Genomic DNA, 21,374 nt, shown 5'->3' with positions numbered 1-21,374 from the left:
AACACTATGCTATCATGAAAAGAGACCAAGAAAGCTCCTTATGAAACAATTTGGAATAGTCACCAAGAACTACTAAGTTAAAAAGAGCAAAATATAGGGACTTCCCAGGTGGACTTCCCTGGTTAAGACCCCACACTCCCAATGCAGGGGCGCCTGGGTTCAATCCCTGGTCAGGGAACTAGACCCTGCATGCTGCAACTAAAATATCCCGCACGCCACAACTAAGATCCTGCACATGGCAACTAAGACCCAGTGCATCCAAATAAATAAGTAAATAATTTTTTTTAAAAAGCAAAATACAAAATAATGTGTATATTATCCTACCATGTGTGTAACAAAAGAAAGGGGGAGGGGGTATTTATACACCCACACATACTTATTTTTATATGGATAAATTAACTATGAAAAGATACACTAGAAATTAGTGAAATTGCACTACTATACATAAAATAGATAAGCAACATGGATTTACTGTATAACACAGGGAACAATATTCAATGTCTTATAATAACCTATAATGGAAAATAATCTGAAAAAATATATATATAACTGAATCACTTTCCTGTACACCTGAAACTAACACAATATTGTAAATCAAATATACTTCAATAAAAAAAAGAAATTAGTAAAATTGGTTGTTCAAGGAAAGGGAATCATGAGACAGGGAGACAGGAATAGGAGTGAGACTTTCCACTACATAAACATCTACCTTTTGTATTTTTTTTTTTTGCGGTACGCAGGCCTCTCACTGTTGTGGCCTCTCCCGTTGCGGAGCACAGGCTCCAGACGCGCAGGCTCAGCAGCCACGGCTCACGGGCCCAGCTGCTCTGCGGCATGTGGGATCTTCTCAGACCGGGGCACGAACCCGTGTCCCCTGCATCGGCAGGCGGACCCTCAACCACTGCGCCACCAGGGAAGCCCTAACTTTGTTATTTTTGTACCGTGTAAATGTTTAATCTATTCCAGAAAAAAAAAATTTGAAAAATATTAATGATGAAATGAAAGAAGACTGAATCACATGGGAAATACTGAATACAATAAAATGAGAAAAGCAGGTTACCAAAAAGTATGTAACTAGGACCTAAATTGAAGAGAAAATTATGTGCGCATACATATTCACACATATTCATACTCACTGAAGGACCTACACCAAAAAAGTAATGGTAATAATCTCTGGATAATGAGATTACAGGTGACTTATTTTTTCTTGTGCTTTTCTGTGTTTCCTTTTTTTAATTACAATAGTATATATCATTTTTCTAATTAGAAAAAAATAATGAAAAAATTTTATTAGACACAAAAAAATCAATAAATACAAATTTTAAGATAACAAAGAAAAAAAAGATAAAAATTGTTTTAATTTAATAAAAAGTGTATTGTTTTCGCAGTACAATAATGGCCAAAAAAAAAAAAAAATATATATATATATATACTAAACTAGGCTGACACATAGGGAAATCTAGAAATGATGAGAATAAGACCCTGAACTCTGAGTTTTGAGGGTTAAAATTCACAAATTCCTCTGCATTGTTTATGTAGTTGCTGTAATTTTTAGAATATATAGTTTACTACGTACCATAAACATAGCCAATACATGCCTGTTCTACTGCAGAATAAGGGATCTGTGCATCCGCTAAAGCCTTCTGGCCTATAAAAACAAAAAAAAAATTATCACATAGCACTTCGAGTAAAAGTAAGTTTAGAGTTTTCCCAGAGTAAATCTACCTCTAGTTAGTCTATGTTCAATTCAAATGACAAATCCTTCATCAAATCATCTCAGACTTTCAGAAGTTATCTTACCTTTCAAAAGTTATCATTTCTTCCTCTAAGCTATTGTAACACTTGTTCATACTGCCTTTTTGATATTTAACATTTCCTATTCTAACTGTACACCTAACTATAAATATCAATATATTAAATCCCGATTGTCTCAAAGCTCCTTAATGTCAGGTGTGTTATTCATCTCTGTGGCTCTATCGTACATCTAGAGGACAAAATAGGATAGAATGTTATTGTTGAGCAGGAGTGTGGGAGCACTCATATGGTCATCTTACAAAGCTAGGATCAAGAGATGACCCTGTCAATGGAACAAGAAATGAAGCTTTAAGGATGCTATCCAAAGGTACAGAAATGACCAATGGAGGAACTGATAAAAATTATGAAAATAAACTAGGAAGAGGAGAGTGGAACTTAGAGATAAGATGTAACCTAAATCCTCATCTACCATAGTGAGAAGCAAACAGATGTCTAAAACTGATAAGTCAAAAACTGGAATAAGTGTGGTGGAACAAATATTTAGAGATATGGAGATAACCACCAGAAGAACTAAAGCCAAAACGTTTAAAAGAAGTTGCCCGCTGGGGAAGGGGCCTGGGAAGTATAAGCCATCTGTGTGTGTGTGTGTTTTAACCATATGAAAGTATTACTCTGAAGTTTTTTTTTTTTTTTTTTTTTTTTTTTTTTTTGCGGTTCGCGGACCTCTCACTGCTGTGGCCTCTCCCGTTGCAGAGCACAGGCTCCGGACGCGCAGGCTCAGTGGCCATGGCTCACGGGCTCAGCCACTCTGCGGCATGTGGGATCTTCCCAGACCGGGGCACGAACCCGCGTCCCCTGCATCGGCAGGCGGACTCTCAACCACTGCGCCACCAGGGAAGCCCCTGAAGTTTTTTTTAACTTAAGAAGATATATGATTGATTATGGGATTGGTTTAGTCACACTAGTTATCTTTTCCCGCTTATTCCCGCTTAATGTATGAGCAAAAAAATTAATGTTTTACTTGTAATAATGTTGATGAGATTATGTTTAAAAGAGCATTCTCATATGCTGCTACTGAAACTAATAATATAAACAGTCTGAAAAATAATCTGACAAGAGTCTTAAAACTGTTTATGTTCATTGTTCCAGTGAGTCTACTTCTAGGCTTTGTCCTCAACAGTAACTAGAAGTGAGAACAAATATTTGTGTTCAGCAAGAAATTTACTATAAATCTTCTAAAATATCAAAAAGTTGTGAAGCAAATATCCAACAAAAATTATGGCATAAATATATAATGAAATATGCAAAAATTAATTTTTTCCAGTTTTAAGTGGAGAAATCTTTATAATAATAAGTTTTAAAAATCAGGATACAAAACTACATATAGAATATGATCCCAGATAGCCACAGAAAAAGAAAATTAAAATAGAATACACCAAGGGAATGTAAACTGATACAGCCACTATGGAGAACAGTATGGAGGCTCCTTAAAAAACTAAAAATAGAATTACCATATGATCCAGCAATCCCACTACTGGGCATACACCCAGAGAAAACCACAATTCAAAAAGACACATGCACCCCAATGTTCATTGCAGCACTATTTACAATAGCCAGGTCATGGAAGCAACCTAAATGCCCATCGACAGACAAATGGATAAAGAAGATGTGGTACATATATACAATGGAATAGTACTGAGCCATAAAAAGGAATGAAACTGGGTCATTTGTTGACACGTGGATGGATCTAGAGACTGTCACACAGAGTGCAGTCAGTCAGAAAAACAAATATCGTATATTAATGCATATACGTGGGTGGGGGTGGGGGTGTGATGAATTGGGAGATTGGGATTGACATGTAAACACTGATGTGTATAAAATTGATGACTAACAAGAACCTGTTGTATAAAAAAATAAATAAAATTAAACTTAAAAATTTTTTAAAAAGAAAACCAATTTAGAAAAATAAAAAAAAAAAAACATTAAATGAACAGTGTCTACCCAGAAAATCAACATCAGTTAATCAAATCTCATGAACCTTCCTTTTGGGGGCAGAGATTTCTGATTCCCTGTATAGTAATATCTAAATACTGAGTTGAATGATGGAGTTGAAATGAAACCTAATTTATGAACACTGAGTGCACTAGGTACTTGTAGAGACAAGCAGTGTCTAATTAAAAACCACAGTAACCCTTTTTGGGTTGCTGGCAGCAAGCTGGCAAGAACAGGAGGAAGGCGAAGGCTTCCTAGCAGGAGGACTGTACCTGAACAACTTCATGGGACCACCGAGCTCCCAAGGTCTCCATGAGTGGGAAGCCTGTATTCCCCAGCACTCCCTTAAACAGCTGATACCTAAGCTTAGACTGCTTGGCCTTGAGCTTAAAACATCTCCTTTGACCCAGCTTCCTGTTAAGGTTGCAAGGCTGCTCCACAATCAAGACAGACCATACAATAAACTACAATGTTCAAAGATCTGAATGTTCTATGTTACCTGCTTCCTTTGCCAAGTCAGGGTAGTCTCTTGAATTCTCAACTCCAGGCTTTGTGAACTACAAATACAGAAGGAGATAATAAATAGAAACAAATATAGTTAGATTTTTTCACAACAGGGAACTGCAGAAATTCATTCATCTATTCATTTAAACAAAAACATATTGAGCACCTATCGTGTTTCTGGACTCTGATAATAAATAATATACAGTTTGTACCCTCAGGGAGCTTAGTGTCTAATGGAAAACAGGCAATTACACCACAGTGTCATAAGTACAGAATGATTTGGGAGAGACAATTACCCAGCTTTGGAGGACTAGAAAGGCTTCCCAGAGGAACTGACGTTTAAATTAAGTCTTTAAAGATGAGTAGGAATTAGCCAAGTGAAAGAAAAGGAAATTCTAGAGCAAAGGCCTGGAAATGACAGAATATAACAGTTTTATATGCAAACAATTTTATATTGCAGAGGCTGAAACATGATTTGAAATGGCAAGTGATAAGGACAGAAAAATGACTGGGGACCAAATGATGATAATTACTAATATTTATTGGGCACTTACTGTTGTTACTCACTGCACTAAGCACTTCACACGTATTAACTTGTTTAATCCTCACAACAACCCTCAGAGGTAGGTACTACTCTTATCACCATTTTAAGATAGGAAAACAAGGGCAGACATTAAGTCACTTGCCCAAGGATACACAGCTAATAATTAGTGGAGCTGAAACTTCAACCTGGTTCTAGAGCCAATTCACAAGTGACCTTATATGCCCTCCTATGACACCTGGGCTTTATCCTGAAGACAGTGGATTTAAAAACAAACAAACAAAGACTGAAATGAACAATGAGATACACTACAACACCAAACACTGACAGGATGTGGAGCAGCAGGAGCTCTCATTCATTGCTGGTGGAATACAAAATGGTACAGCCACTGTGGAAGACAGTTCGGCAATTTCTCACAAAACTAAACATCCTCTTAACATATGATCCAGCAGTTGTGCTCCTTGGTATTTACCAAATGAGTTTAAAACTTATGTTGACACAAAAACCTGCACACGGATATTTATAGTAGCTTCATTTATTATTTTTTTTAATTTATTTATTTATTTATTTATTTTTGCATTGGGTCTTCATTGATGCATGTGGGCTTTCTCTAGTTGCGGCAAGCAGGGGCTACTCTTCCTTGCGGTGCATGGGCTTCTCATTGCAGTGGCCTGCCCTTGTTGTGCAGCACAGCCTCTAGGCGCGCAGGCTTCAGTAGTTGTTGCGTGCAGGCTCAGTAGTTGTGGCTTGCAGGCTCTAGAGCACAGGCTCAGTAGTTGAGGCGCATGGGCTTAGTTACTCCACGGCATGTGGAATCTTCCCAGACCAGGGCTCGAACCCGTGTCCCCTGCATTGGCAGGCGGATTCTTAACCACTGCGCCGCCAGGGAAGCCCTATAGTAGCTTTATTTATAATTGCCAAATTTGGAAGCAACCAAGATGTCTTTAGCAGGTGAAAGGTTAAATAAACTGTAGTAAAACCAGACAATGGAATATTATTCAGCACTAAAAAGATATGAGCTACCAAACCACAGAAAGACATGGAGGAATTTTAAATGTATATTACTAAGTGAAGAAGCCAATCTGAAATGGCTACATATTGTATGATTCCAACTACATGACATTCTGGAAAAGGCAAAACTATGGAGACAGTAAAAGAAAATTAGTTGTTGTCAGGGACTGAGGGAAGGGAGGGATGAAGAGGCAGAGCAAGAGGATTTCAGGGCAGTGAAACTATTCTGTATGATGATGTAATGTATACGTGTCACCACATATGTGTCTAAACCCATAGAATATACAACACCAAGAGTGAACCCTAAGGTAAACTATGGACTTTGAGTGATAATGATGTGTCAATGCAGGTTCACTGACTGTAACATATGTGCCACTCTAATGCTGATCATTGATAGTGGGCAAGGCTTTCCGGCAGGGTCGGGGGCAGTGAGCATGTAGGAACCCTCTGTACTTTCTGCTCAATTTTGCTGTGAACCTAAAACTGCTTTGAAAAATAAAGCCCTACTTTAAAAAGAGAGAGAGAGAGAGTGTGGGCCGAGAAGACGTGCACGTTAGATCATTCTAAATGCAATGTTGAGAAATGAATGAACGGAGCAAGGCTGGAGGCAGTGAGACCAAATGGCATAATTCTGAAATAGCCCAAGTGAGAGTTAACTAAGATAGCAGCAGAAAGAATGGAAAGAAGCAAAGAGACTTGAGAAACATAAGTGAAGTAAAATCTACCAAATACAGTGATCAATTAGATAAGATGGAGTGGTCTGCTAGTCAGAGGTTGTGCTAACGAGAAATGGCTTTTAAAAATTTTTAACTGCAAACCACGATAACATACATGACCCAGTAGACACATAGTGAAGCAAAATTTTCATGAAATACTTATCCTTGTTATATTGATACAGTATTTTTGATTCTATTTCAATTTTTTTAATGCTAGAGGCAACCTTCTAAACAGACATCACTACCCCTGCAACGGATCACAAAACCCAGTTTGAAACACTGTATAGACACTAGACTTAAATGCCACACTTTATTACACAGTGCCAAAATACATCTGTTGAACTGAACCAAAACAAAACGTTTAACATTTGTTCCTATCTCTTATCCACCCCAATTCTTCATAACTTCTGAATTAGGGAATCCTTCATAATTCCCTAATTCAGCAGCCCCAAATTACCTATTTCGCCTGTAGTTACTCTTCAGTTCACTAATTACAATCAGAGCATGTAGTATAGAGAGCACTTACTGTAAGGAGAGAGTACTGTGCTACTAGGCTCCACCAAGTAATACCTATTAATAACCACATTATCATCCAGGTAGTGAAATGACTGCACTTTCTCATTTCTTACTGAAATCAAGGCAGTTTTTAAAAGATTAGTCAAGCAAATAAACACATACAACATTACTCCTTCAAAATGAAAAGCATGTTTAGGTGGAAACTACCAAACGTCCATTAACAATAAATTGAATATATTATGGAATGTTCACACAATGGACTATGTTACCTCAATGAGAATGAACAATCTGTAACTACACATAAAATTAAGGATGAATCCCAGAGACATAATGTTGAATGAAAAAGCCAAAACTAATCTATGATATTAAAGGTCAGAAGTCAGGATAATGGTAACCCTTTGCAGGCAAGGAGTCAGTGACTGGAAGAAGGCACAGAGTAATTTCTGAGGTGCTGGTAATATTCTGTTTATATTTGCTTTTTAGTTTTTATATTTTTAATATAAAATAAAAATAAAAACCTACCTCAAGGCCTATAATAAAAACAGCAATCTTGTTCCACTACTCTCCACCCACTAGTCTTACTTGCTCCCAAAACATCCATTTTCAATTCTTTTAGATATTTCTTCTTTCATAAAATGCCATGTTTCTAAATATTCTTATACTATTATTTCTTTATCAATGTAAGAAATTATTTCATAGTCTCTAATAAGGGCCAATGAGAATTAGGTCTCTCAGGCCACTTCACATATACATTTACAGTTCCCCCATCCTCCTTATACAGTTGAATCACAATTTTTTTTATTAAATCAGTATGTAGTGCTTACCTTATAAAGTTAATGTTTCTTAGTATTGGGCTAGGTTGTATACTATGATTACATGTGCTTTATTGTACAATTTTGTTTTGCTTTGTTTTTCCTGGAGTTAACTGCCTCATTTTTAAAGTTTTAACCTTTTTATTGTAAATGACAGAGATACAGAAAACCACATACACACACACACATCTCCTAATGAATTATTTTAAGGCAAACACTCTTGTAACCATTGACAAAGATTCTCTCCTTTACCAAATTCTAGCCAAGCTCCTCTGAGTCCTCTTCTCTACTAGGTCTCAACCTTGGCCTAAAAACTTAAACACTAACATAGTTTTTATGAGTTCTAACTTGCTCAAGGCCAGGTCCCTAGGAGGACCCTAGCCCCACTTAAAGCACCTGCCTGAGAAAACTCAAGGCTGTCAAAAGAATTTACTGCTTCTTCCAGCCAACACCTGAATACAGGGCTAGTCTCCCAGTCTCTGTGGGAGGGTAGGAGCCTAAGCTTGGGTAAGCACCAGTTAGCAAATCCAGACGGGTTTCATGTGAACTAGCCTCCCCTCTCCCCACTTTATGTAAGTTTTCACTTCCCTGACCCTACAGCTGGCCCTCTGCATCCGTGGGTTCTGCATTCACAGATACAGAGGGCCAACTAAGGGGACTGAGCATCCATGGATCCTGATATCCAAGAGAGATCCTGGAACCAATCCCCCAGGGATACCAAGGGACTACTGTATTGTGTCCCTACTCACCACGCTCCCTATTCCCTTATTATCCCTTTAAAATACCCAGTCACATCTGTATAAAGTTAGTTCAGTTCACACTGGACTTCTTCCCTTTTGCAATAGCATATTACTAATTAAAATCTGTCCTAACACTTTACCTAGCGTCTACCTTTATCTTTGACACCAACCACCCAGACTAAAAAATTGAACCCTGCCTGCCCCTCCACAAACTCCTCTAAGCACTCTGTTCCAATCTCAACCCCGCTCCACCCCCAAAGTAATTATTATCCTGATTCTTACAATAATCACTTCCTTTTAGTATTTCATACTTTTATCACCCAAGTGTCTATCTGTAGACACTATTGTTCAGCCCTTTTTTAAAGTGTTTATAGGTCTTTCAAATTCTCTTTTAATCTACAGGTTCCCCTCCACTACTTTCTTTTCCTCTCAATACACCTGTTAAAGAACCCAGAGCATTTGGCCTGTAGCTTCCCACAGTCTGGATTTTGTAGATTGCATACTCATGCAGTTCCACATGTTCCTCTGTTCTCTTTATTTCCCACACATTGGCAGCTGGATCCAGAAGCTTGCAGACTCACATTCTATCTCCCTGAGAAAACTATAGGTGGTGGTGTATTCTTTCATAAGGAAGCATATAACATCTGATTATTTTTGCTCTTTGTGTTTCTAACAGTTGTTGGTGCTCAATGACTAGATCCAGCAATTCTCAAAATTTCTCAGTCTCAAGACCACTTTAAACTCTTAAAGATCACTGAAGATACCAAAGAGCTTTTGATTATGAGGATTATATTAACCAGTATTTACCCTCTTGGCACTTAAAATAGGACATTTAAAAATAACTTTCAATTCACTCAAAAAAAAAAAACCATTACATGTTAACATAAATAATTTTTATGAAAAATAACTATATCTCCCCCTCAAAAAAGTGATGAGTGGCACCGTTTTGCATTTCTGCAATTCTTTTTTTTTTTTTTGGCTGTATTGGGTCTTTGTTGCTGCACACAGGCTTTCTCTAGTTGCAGCGAGTGAGCGGGGGCTACTCTTCGTTGCGGTCGCGGGCTTCTCATCACGGTGGTTTCTCTTATTGTGGAGCACAGGCTCTAGGTGCACGGTCTTCAGTAGCTGCAGCACGCAGGCTCAGTAGTTGTGGCTCGCAGGCTTAACTGCTCCATGGCATGTGGGATCTTCCCAGACTTAGAACTGAACCCATGTTCTCTGCATTGGCAGGCGGATTCTTAACCACTGCACCACCAAGGAAGTCCCCTGCAATTCTCTTTATTGTCTGGTTTAACAGGAGGCAGCTGAATTCTCACAGCTGATCCTTCATTCAGCATTTGGCGTTATGCTGTTTTGGTTGACGTCTATGAAGTAAATCTGACCTCACACAGATATGTGATTGGAAAAGGGAGGAGCATTTTAATAGCCTTTTTAGATAATTGTGGATATTCTTTTATACTACACTAAAACTTGACAAGTGGGAGTTTCTTACAGGTTAGTTGCGATGTTGAATTTAAAACAATATCAATGAACTTTTCATATTCTTGTTATATTCAAGTCCATTAAAATCTTGCACTTTTTTTTCTGCAAAACCAAATTTTACTTAAAGCACAAATACGTTACTCTTTGCAAAGAGATTCATGACACAGGACTAGACAGTGAAGTCAGACAGCCACTTAGCACACGTTTAAGTCCACGGCGCCTCCTAGGAACTGAGGGAGTGGCCCCATGTCCCTGGATACAGCTGTCTGGGCTGATTCTAGGGGGTGACAGAGTTCAGGCTGAAGTTTAATGCCTTAAATACTGGCTTCACTTGAGTACCACACAGTGGCAGCTCTTGACATTATTAAAAAGGAAGCAACGCACGAAAGGGAAGGTACAGACGGGTTTGGTGAATGACTAATTCTCACTACATAAACAGGCAAACTTAAGTTACCATATCAGCCATTCTAACATCTGTATAGAAATTCCCAGGAAGATGTGTCCCTCAAGGCTAATTGTAAACCAGGATGTACATTTTGGAAGTCGGTCCCTTGCAGTGCCTGTAACGGAAGTGTCCTGGAGATGCTGTGGTGGCAGGACAGGTCACTTTGCAGAAGAGTTGCCTGGGGCCTAGCAGCTTCATCCTTCAAGCCCCACTTGGTGCACACTGGGTTTGGGGGCCGTCTGGGGAGGACAGGGAAGAGGCACTCCTCAATAAATAAGGTCGGGAAACAGACTTGGGCTTCACACTCCATCCTGCAGTCCCCCTTAGCCCAAGCAAGTGACTGAGGAAGAAGGAACAGCAGCCAGCGGGGTGGGAGTGGCCGTCCCGCACCCTGCTGGGGTCTCAGCTGAGTTGCTGGTGGTTGAGTGCTCTGACGATGGCTGGTATCTCCTTTCTGCAAAAGCATCAGTCCACACGGGTAGGATGCAGGGTGGGGCTGCCCCGAAGCCCCTCCAGTGACAGGTTTAATGGACAGCAGTAGGGAAGCAGCTTAATGGCCCAGCCAACATGGTCCTTCTTGAGAGCAGCTGACCCATGAAGGAGAAGCTCCAGTCCTCGGTCTTCAGTGTTTCTGGTGCGGCAGCAAACGGAAGAACTGGGCGACATGTAGCATGGAGAAGCTGATGTGCTGGGCACAGACCTGCCCAGAAGGACAATGACCAGCTCTTGGGGTCTGCTTGGTGTGGCGGGCTGCTCCAGCCAAGGTGGCTTCCACTTCCTGCCTGGGAGGAAGAAGGCGTGGGCTCCCGCCCTTGTGGGGAGGCAGAACTGTGAAGTGGTCTGTCTCCTACCTGCTGAAGGGTCAAGTGTGGGTCAAGTCACAACTTCAGCAGACCTCGTTTAACCAGTTTTTGTTCTCTTACCAAAAAAAGAAGAAAAAGACCCACAGAACCAAATCCTACATGACAATAAATATGGTTTTTCTCCATAATATTGCTAAGGAAGATCAAGAGCCCGCAATCCAGTCATCCTGAAGGTCCCAAATATCACAGGCAAGTGGGGTTTTCCTGGTGAGACAGATCCCTGCGTGGAGTGGGTCGGTGTCTGTGCCGAGAGGCCTGCTGGGGTGCGTGACACCCGGGGCCTTGACGTGATCCTCAGAAGAACAGAGGTCAGAGAGTAAAAATGACATCAAAAGCAACCAGGCGTCTGCTCTCCTTGCCTTAGGCTGACGCCAGAGCTCTGCTTGTGGAGGCGGGCGGACACCCCCGAGAGGCTGGGCTGGGCTGGAGCCAGGCCAAGACGGGGCAGGGGTCCCACAGTGCGAAAACCCCAAATAGCCGAGATTGAGGCGCCAACAGGTTAATGCCAGCACTCCAGCGCATGCAGTGAGATCTGGAGACCCAGGTCTCCAGGAGACGCTGGTGCGGTGGCTGTGATGGCAGCGGAAGGCTGGGTGATGCAAAGAGGAGAAACGCTGTAAAGTCAGGATTCACCACCACGCATCGTGAATCAAAGTCCGGGTGCCAGACCAGTCGCAGGCACGGAAAAAAAGAATAACAAAACCCCACATTTTGTGCACAGAAGAATGCAGGAGGGTTCTCAGAAACACCGTGGTGGTCTGGTATGCTTTGGAATGGAAGCAATATCCCTCCAAGGAAGCAAGAAAATCCTGCACTTTGAGTGGAGTGGTAATCTGGCTTTTCTCTGGAGCCATTTCACATAATTTTCCAAACCTCTCCCAGGAAGCTGGTACGTGTCTGATTGCCAGTGTTCTGGGAACAGGGCTGGGAAGTACCACCATTTAGTATACAGAATTTCACTTGATTCCCCTTTTTTCAACTTGGGCCTCACTCCCGCCTTCCACTAAGCCTAATGGTCAGATGATTCTAGAGACTCATCTGTTCAGTTTCTCCAGAAAACAAGCCTCCAATACCCTGACAAGGAAAGGATAGTCACCTAGTGGTAAAAAGGATCTTGGAATCCAATTATTCCATAGAAGCGTTTTCCTTCCCTCCTCTCATCCCGACCTTACTTGGCATCTAGTACATGCAGGTTCTGAGCCTTCTGGAGTTCTGCAGGAAGACTCAGCCAGTATAACCCCTCTTCAGGAACTTGGGTTATGGGTTTCTCTGTTCTGAGTCAATGACCACTTTTCCATCAGCTTTTAATCATCCAATGTTTTTCTGACATCTTTCTGCTATTGTTTCCTCTCCTAGTCACTTCACCCTTACTGTCATTTTAGTGGTATTGGGAAAGCACCAATAGAGATAAATTCATATTTTCAACCTGCCATACTTATCCAAATGTCCTAATACATCATATTTAAATTACCTGTTTATCCTTTCCTCCTCCATATTATACATTCCTTAAGAACAGGAACCTTGCTTTTTTCATCTTTGTACTCCTAGCATATAGCACATACTATGTTTATTGAATATATGCTTAAATGATGAATTAACTACCCTATAACATTAATGTGTGTTAGAGATAGCATGGAAGAAACATGAGATTTTAAGTAATGCAGTTTCAAAATTTGGGAGCAGTATCAAGATAGATAAATTACTTAGCCCCTCTGAGCCACAAAGATGGACGATAAAATGTGGATAATAATAATCCCTTATGTGGTGAGGATTAAACACGATAATGTAATATTTTATTTATTTAGTAATTTTTTTTAAACCGTAGGTTTGTAGAGTGTGACAAAATTAATTGTAAGGGTTGTGGGTTGTGATCAGCATTTTAAAAAATGAAACAAAATAGGAAATATCAAGAGTTCATCAAACATAATAAGTGTTGCTTTAGCAAGCTTGTTTCAGTTTTGTGAGTGCACGTGTGTACGGAGTTGTGATGTAAGATATTTCTTTCTGTGGGCTGTGGAATTATATATAAAAGTATAGAAAAATCAAATGCTTAATTATATGGTCCTGACTATAACAGCACCATAATTTCTAAAAAAAAAAGTGGCCAACGTAACGTAGAGCAGTCTGGGGAAGTTTTAAGAAAATACAGGACTTGGACTCTTGCTATAGACTGAATGTCTATGTCCTCTCAAAATTCATATATTGATATCTAACTCACACATCTAATTCTTCATTTTTGGAAGTGGGGCCTTTGGGAAGTCATGCAGATGGAGCCCTCAAGAATGGGATTAGTGCTTTTATAAAAAAGAGCCCAGAGAGTTCCCTTGCCCCTTCTGCCATAGACAGCTGTCTATGAACCAGAGAGCAGGACCTCACCATGCACCAAATCTGCCTGTGCTTGATCTTGAACTTCCCAGCCTCCAGAACTGTGAGAAATAAATATGTCTTGTTTAAGCCACCCAGTCTAAGGTGTTGCAGTTATACAGCCCTAACCGACTAAGACAGACCAGTTCTTGAAGACAGCCTGAATTTAAATTGATGAAAAGAGGGCATATCAGGAGGTAGGCAGCATAAGCAAAGGGACTCAGCCTGCTGTCAGCCAGGTAGTAGTTGTGATTTAGTTGGGTTAAAACCTCTTGACATGCATCATGCGAATTCTAATTTACCATAGGAATTAATTTCCTACACTGATAATAAAACCTCACTAAGAGAACTTCAAGTTGTCTAGGAATTCAGCTATTCAAATTAAGAACCACAACCAGTTGAGATCTACCAACAGAGCTTAAAGTATTATCTGCTAAATTTCTCCCTCTTCATTAAACCCTCCCCCAAGTTCCAAAAGATCAAACCCAGAGAGTAGTACATTGGCCTAGTAAGCACATCAATAAAGCTGCTCTCCATAGTCCCAATCTCTTCCCTGAAGATTGTAACTAACACCTCCCACACCTCCACCTCTCAACTTGAGGAAACATAAATACATCTCCTACTTCCCAAAGCTCAGTGGTATTCTATATAGCCAATATAACCAGACATGTAACAGCCAGTGGTGGAGGATCTGACTGTATTTATACCGTACTTTAAAAGGTTTTACTGTCCACATATACCAGAAGTTCCCTTTCCCATGAAACAATAGATGATCTCCAAGTATCTGCTTCATAACGTATTAGCTGACTTTTCTACTTACATGTCTTTATTGCTTTGTGTACTCTCAGCCCACTGGGTAAGATAAAAACAAGTTTAAGGCTGATTTCTCAGAAAGAGAACTTCCCCTAGGAACTCTCTTTCATAAAGCATATCCATTTAATATTGTTCAACTAACATTCACTGAGGTCTTCAGGCACAAGGCATTTTCAAGGTGCTAGAGGTACAGCAATGAATTAGACATGGTACTCACCTTGGAGGAGCTTACGTGCAAAAGAAGAATATAGACATAAAAACAGAATTTCAGGATAAAATAGTAAGTACTAAGTTAACATGTGGGAAAGTCAGGAGGATCAGAGGAGGCTTCTTGGAGAAGGTCTGAATTGATCTTTTAAAAATGTAAATAAGGGCTTCCCTGGTGGCGCAGTGGTTAAGAATCCGCCTGCCAGTGCAGGGCACATGGGTTCGAGCCCTGGTCCAGGAAGATCCCACATGCCACGGAGCAATTAAGCCCGTGCACCGTAACTACTGAGCCTGTGCTCTAGAGCCCACGTGCCACAACTACTGAAGCCCATGCAGCTAGAGCCCGTGCTCCGCAACGAGAAGCCACCGCAGTGAGAAGCCCACGCACAACAACGAAGAGTAGCCCCTGCTCGCCACAACTAGAGAAAAGCCCGCATGCAGCAACGAAGACCCAACGCAGCCAAAAATAAATAATTAAAAAAAATTAAAATGCAAATAAGTTAACCAGTGAAGACAAACGGTCTTAAGTAGTGGGAAAAACAGAAAGCAAAGCAACAGAGGCATAAAAAAGTTTGGGGTGAAACTAAAAGCAGTTTGGCATCACTAGAGCACAGAGGTGGTGAGGATGTCAAGAAGTGAGACTGTAGGAGTCTCTGGCCTCCTGAGTACCAAGAAGAGTATCACTTGAGGAACAACAAAGGTCGGAGGATCCAGAAAACCCGCCACCTGTGCTGAGACGCTGAGCATCACTAATGATTCTCCTCCTTATCTACACTGGAACTGTCCCTGAGAAGGGATCCTACAAGGAGTATTCCTGGAAGTGCAGACTGGCGACATTCACGACCTGCTTTCCTTTCGGGTGTGAGGCGGACCTTGCCTCCGTCAGAGGTCCACACATCTTAGGATTCCACCCAGATTCAAAGGAGGTGCGGACTTTGGGTCATCTTGGGGCGTCCTTCACAAACTGCGCCCCAGGGAGAAAAGGAAAAAAGGAGGAAGATATGGCCGCTGGAACAACCCTGCGATATTACGATCCCGCAGACACGCCCTACATCACAACCCACCCGAGTCGCCACTCCGATGCCCCCAGGGCCAAGAAGCCAAGCTGGGCGGTGGGATGCCCCGGGCGCCCTCCGGGTAGGAAGGACAAACCGACGCACGGCCCCAAATCTGATTCTCCCCCGCCCCACCCCCGGTTCCCGGTCACCTCGAATCTCCCCAGGCCTCACCCAGACAGAGCAAAGCAGGGAGCCCACTTCCGGGGACCCACGGCTCTGTTTACCTTGGTCATCCCAACGCCCACCACAAACACCCGGTTCCGGAGCGGACACTGTGAGATGTCCACATGCATGGCTCGGACACTTCTGGGCACGGGACCCGCAGCTAACGTAGGAACGACTGGCCTAACGAGCTCGTGCGCGTACACTGAGGCGCCTGCGACGTGGCCGTATGGTCTTCTGGAGGGGCGGCGCGGGTTAGGGAACCCTTTGGGGACAAGGCTGGAGTTCACAGGTGGGCTTGAGACCCAGGCCCCCTCAGCCCTTGCAAAAAAGCTCTATAGCCTGGTACCAGCCCCTCAGCTTTAGGTTCTCTATGCTGAGAGGGAATGTGGCCTGGAGCAAGGCCTGAGGCTGAGGGCAGGGCTTGGCCAGAAACCGGACTCACAAAAGGGTAGCCTCAGGAAGAATTTCGGAGTATTGGAGTTGTTCTGTATCCTATTGGTCGTAGTAGTTAAGAGTCACTGCACGTGGGGGGAGGGGGGGCGGATTTTATTACATGAATGTCTAAAATGAAAACCAAAGTTCTGTCACTAGCTCTGTGACCTTTTTTAACCTCTCTGAAACTCATTCTCATGTGTTGTTTTGTGAGGATTAAACGAGGTGATAGAAACAAAGCCTTCAGCACTGAATAGAAGGAATATGTATATATGTAGGTATACTGTGGATATATACAGTGGATGCTTTTTATTGGCTGATTTTGAATTTGCAGATTTTCCTGCTCACAAAAATGTATTTGTAACCCCAAGATCAATACTAGAAGAACCCTTGAGGTGGCAGAAAACGTGAGTTGCCCCACGTGCCTGTTCTCAGCTGAGGTTAAACAAGAACCATGCTCTGTTTCAGCTCATGCTGTAAACCAAGGTGCTTCTCATGATCTATTTAGTGCCACCTTATTTGCATTTTTGTGTTTTTTGTTGATGATTTCACTGTTTAAAAGTGGTCCCCCGGGCTTCCCTGGTGGTGCAGTGGTTGAGAGTCCGCCTGCCGATGCAGGGGACACGGGTTCATGCCCCGGTCCGGGAAGATCCCACATGCCGCGGAGCGGCTGGGCCCATGAGCCATGGCCGTTGAGCCTGCGCATCCGGAGCCTGTGCTCCGCAACGGGAGAGGCCACAACAGTCAGAGGCCCACATACCGCAAAAAAAAAAAAAAAGAAAAAGTGGTCCCCAAGCATGATGCCTGAAATGCTATCTAGTATACCTAGATACAAGAAGGGTGTGAGGTGCACTATGAAGAAAATACATGAACTTAGTTCAAACATGTGATCGTGCTATTGGCTCTGAGTTCAATGTTAATATATGTATGTGAATAATAAGATGTCTTTAAACAGAAACACACATAAAAGAAGGTTATGTATTGATCAGCTGACAAAAAACGCTGTGGGCAGAAACTTGCAGGAGCCTAACCCTGTATTTCCCCTAGGGGCAATTGTTCAGTATTCACTAATTTGTGTTCACAGCAACTTTCAGAACATAAATACCACCTAAAACTGAGAACCGACTCTGCGTGTGTGTGTGTGTGTGTGTGTGTGTGTGTGTGTGTGTGTGTGTAAAACTTCTGAGGCCCCTTCCAGTCCTAAGGGTGTGTGATAAGAGCCCCTCCTAGATCTCCATGGCATAAAGCATCAAATGCTGGAAGTCCACTCCCTCAGGAAAACTTCCTGTAATTGTTCCTAGCACTGGTAGAATTTAAGGCCAGATGTTCATTTAGCAGAAACTCCACTTGGCTGCTGAGGAGCCATTGGGCAGGAAGCGGAACTAGGAAGCTACACAGAAAGGCAAGGGAAGAACTTGGGGCAAGCAGAGGTGTTCTGAGACTGATCAGTCTATCTCTATGGGGACTGAGTAACCTGTCTCTGGGGGAAGGGACATGTTCAAATTGAGGCTGACTGGCCTCAGGGTTATTGCAGGAGACAGCCTTACCCCTGGAAGGGAACCTGAACCAAGTGGACCCTCAGTTCACAGGCGACTTTTATTATTTCAAAAGGCCTTATAGAAATTTCATATGTATATACACCATGCCACCCCCAGTAAAAATCACCATAGGTTCAAAACATCCATATCCAGAGCCCACTCTCTCCTGAATCAGAGCCTCTGGAAGTAAAGCCTAGGCATCAATATTTAGAAAGTTGCTCCTAGTTGATTCTAAGGAGCCTCCACTAGGCTGGGTAAAGAGCTCCTGGGCTGAGAATGGGTCAACTTAGTAAAATCTTCACGTGACCAGAGAAGGGGCAAAGAATCTCCCCTTTTCCTGCCTATTCCCAGAGTCCAGCATAAGGCTGGCACTGAAGAGGCTTTTACTAAGTGTAGAGTTGTTTCTTGAAACTCTGATCGGCTGATAAAGACAGCACTGTGATTGGTGGATAAGATAACCCAATACAGCAAGAAGTCACAGAGTCCAGTTTAATTATTATGTATCCATGCCTGTCCCATGGATATTGGTTTCAAATATCCATGCCTGTCCCATGGATACTGGTTTCAAAAAAGGAGCCCATAGAGGTGGAGAGGGAGTAATAATAAACATTGCTGTTAATGCTGAAAAGATTGGGAAAGGACACTTCCCTTTCCAATGTGGAAGACTAGATAATCCAAAAATTCTCCTGCCCCAAAACACCTAGAAATGCTGCATAAAATACAACAAACTTCTTTTAAATGCGTACAAGATGGAAGAGGCAAGTTTTTTCTTTTAATTTTATATGCATCTGTACTGTTTGAATGTTTTGATCTTGTGTGTACGTTACTTTTATTTTTGTCTTTATCATGTATTTATTTTAATTTTTGTCGTGTTTTGTTTTCATTTTAACTATTTATTTTTGAGTAGATAATACTTAAAACATGAATCAAGATTCAAAAAGTACAAAAGGTCAAACTGTAAAAATTCTCCCTCCTACCCCTATTGCCAGCTTCCAGTTCCTCTCTCCTATCCTAGAAATATTTTATGTAACTACAACCAAGTGTATATATACCCACCTAAGTAATGCAGTCCCTCTTTATAACACAAATTTTAGCATTCTTTACACACTATTCCACATCTTGATTTTTTTCATACAAAAATAGATTTTGAAGATCATATCAGAGCTTCCTATGTTTTTTCATAACTGCATAGTATTCAATTTACAGATGTACTATAATTTATTTAACCAATCCCCTGTTGTTGGATATCAACACTGTTTCCAGTCTTTCACTATTATAAGCAATGCTGCAATGAATAACCTTGTACATATGTCATTTCACACCGTGTGGGTATATCTGTAGGTTAAATTCCTAAAATTGGAATTTCACAGTAAAAAAAAAGAGGTGATTTATACTTCTGAACATATATTGCCGATTGGCCTCCATTAAAGACATTACTATCATCACTGTCAGAATGCTCTGCAAATATCCTTTAGTAACTAAAGCAATAGTTAAATTCATATTATAGTTCAGAAGGGATTACTGAAGGATTTTTTGCTTAAAACCAGCAGGATTTAAAAGAAAAAAATGTTACTACCTATGGCCATATTATTACTACCACTCTCATCCTACCTCCCTTGCTCCTTTGCTAAGCTTCCTTGGAATCCCAGAAATAATCATAATGTAGAGAGGAGGAGGTGCACCTTGTTATTTTAAAAACCAGGCACCAGATTTCCTCTTAGGAAAAGAACTTCCTTTACTTGGTATATTAGTTTGTGAGGGGTGCCATAACAAAGTACCACAAATTGGGTAGCTTAAACAGCAGAAATTTATTTCTGCACAGTTCTGGGGGGCTAGAAGTCCAGGATGAAGGAATTGACAGGGTTGGTTTTGTCTGAGGCCTTGGCCTCTCCTTGGCTTCTAAATGGCCATTTTCTCACTTTGTCTTCCTGTATACCCATCTGTGTTAAAAAATTTCTTCTTATAAGGACATCAGTCATATTGGATTAGGGCTAACTCTAATGACCTCATTTTAACTTAATTACCTCTTTAAAGACCCTATTGCCAAATATAGTCACATTGTGAAGTACTGAGGGATAGGACTTCAACACATAAATTTGGGGGGGAGACACAATTCAGTCCATAACGGTTAGCATTAACCTCCTTGAGATGTGAAGTCCCACAATTGCTCCCCAACCTTCAGTAAAAATCTTTCTCATGCAGCCTCGTGTCTGTGATTCTTTAAGCAGTGGCAGAATTGGAGTTGTGTCCAGTAATATGTAGAAAAGGGACAGGGAGGGATGGCCAGGTGATCCATAACCTGAATTAATTCATTGGAAGCAAGAACAGGTCACAAATGACCAGGAGTGACATAAACCCCAATTAATCTTGAGGGTCACAGAGAGGAACTTAAGAGTTTCCCACAGGACCCAGGAAAGGAGGTTAGATACCAGTTTTGTTTAAACCTTGATGGGCATAGTGCTGACCTCAGCAAGCACCAGTGACTTCAAAAAGAGAGTTTTATTTCTAGATCGCCTAACAGTCCAGCCATTGGTTGGAGGCCAGGATTGTTAGTGGCTTTGGGGTCTTCAACAAGTGGAAAGTGAAAGAGGGGAGAGTGTTTGCTGAACACTATTGATCCACCCAGAATGAACTAAACAAGGCCACTGATGATCTCTGCAAAAGCATTTTGGGTATACAGTGGGGGCAAACGCTTGGGATTCTCATTCACAGATATTTTTGCAGTCCAGTTATTGAGTGTAAAATTGGGATGAATTGAGATGCAAATGGGAGGTGAGGTGGTGAAGTCCATGAATGTAGACACTATGACCGAATGAGTAAATGAAATAACATTTTTTAAAGTGAGATAACATTTATTGAGCATATGTGTAAGCAAGATTCACACATCCCATCCAATCATCATAACACCACCACAAGGTAGTGACAAAGATTCTCTCCATCACCAAACTCTAGCCAGTGTCCTCTGAGCCCTCTTCTCTACTAGGCTTCAGCCTCCCCTATAAAGACTTAAAGGAACACTAACATAGTTTCTAACAGCCCAAGGCCACATCCCTAGGATGACTCTAGCCCCATTTAAAGTGCCTCCCTGAGAAAACTCAAGGCTGCTGAAAGAATTTACTGTTTGTTCCAGCCAACACCTGAAGGTAGGGCTCCTGTCTCCCAGTCTCTGTGGGAGCCTAAGCTTGCATAAGCGCCAGTTAGCAAACCTAGAACGGTTTCGTGTGGACTAACCCCTTCCGCGCACTTTGTAAGTTTTACTTCTCCGACTGTACATAGTCCCCGCTCACCCACCTCCCTAATTCTTCATTCTCCCTGTAAAACTCCCAGTCACCTCTGTACAAATACAAGTTGAGTTCTGTGTCACGCTGGACACTTCCCTTTTGCAACAGTATATTAACGATTAAAATCTGTTCTCACTAC

General features: G+C 41.5%; 1 protein-coding gene across 1 annotated transcript in view; it reads right to left on the bottom strand.

Moving 5' to 3' along the window:
* The window catches only part of SCP2 (sterol carrier protein 2), a 156,404-nt gene extending 140,234 nt beyond the window's left edge, over positions 1-16,170 (bottom strand). The window contains exons 1-3 of the mRNA XM_024739310.1: positions 16,044-16,170; positions 4,247-4,304; positions 1,577-1,648 (exon numbers count right to left, since the gene is read on the bottom strand). Of these exons, the coding sequence (XP_024595078.1) occupies positions 1,577-1,648; positions 4,247-4,304; positions 16,044-16,112 (199 nt within the window). The 5' untranslated portion in view covers positions 16,113-16,170. The remainder of the gene's footprint in view (positions 1-1,576; positions 1,649-4,246; positions 4,305-16,043) is intronic.
* Positions 16,171-21,374: the final 5,204 nt, after the last annotated feature.

The sequence above is a fragment of the Neophocaena asiaeorientalis genome, unplaced genomic scaffold (assembly GCF_003031525.2).
Source record: "Neophocaena asiaeorientalis asiaeorientalis breed wild unplaced genomic scaffold, Neophocaena_asiaeorientalis_V1.1 scaffold138, whole genome shotgun sequence".
Classification (NCBI taxonomy): domain Eukaryota; kingdom Metazoa; phylum Chordata; class Mammalia; order Artiodactyla; family Phocoenidae; genus Neophocaena; species Neophocaena asiaeorientalis.
Note: the sequence above shows the minus strand (reverse complement) of the source record. Positions and strands in the feature narration are given on the sequence as shown.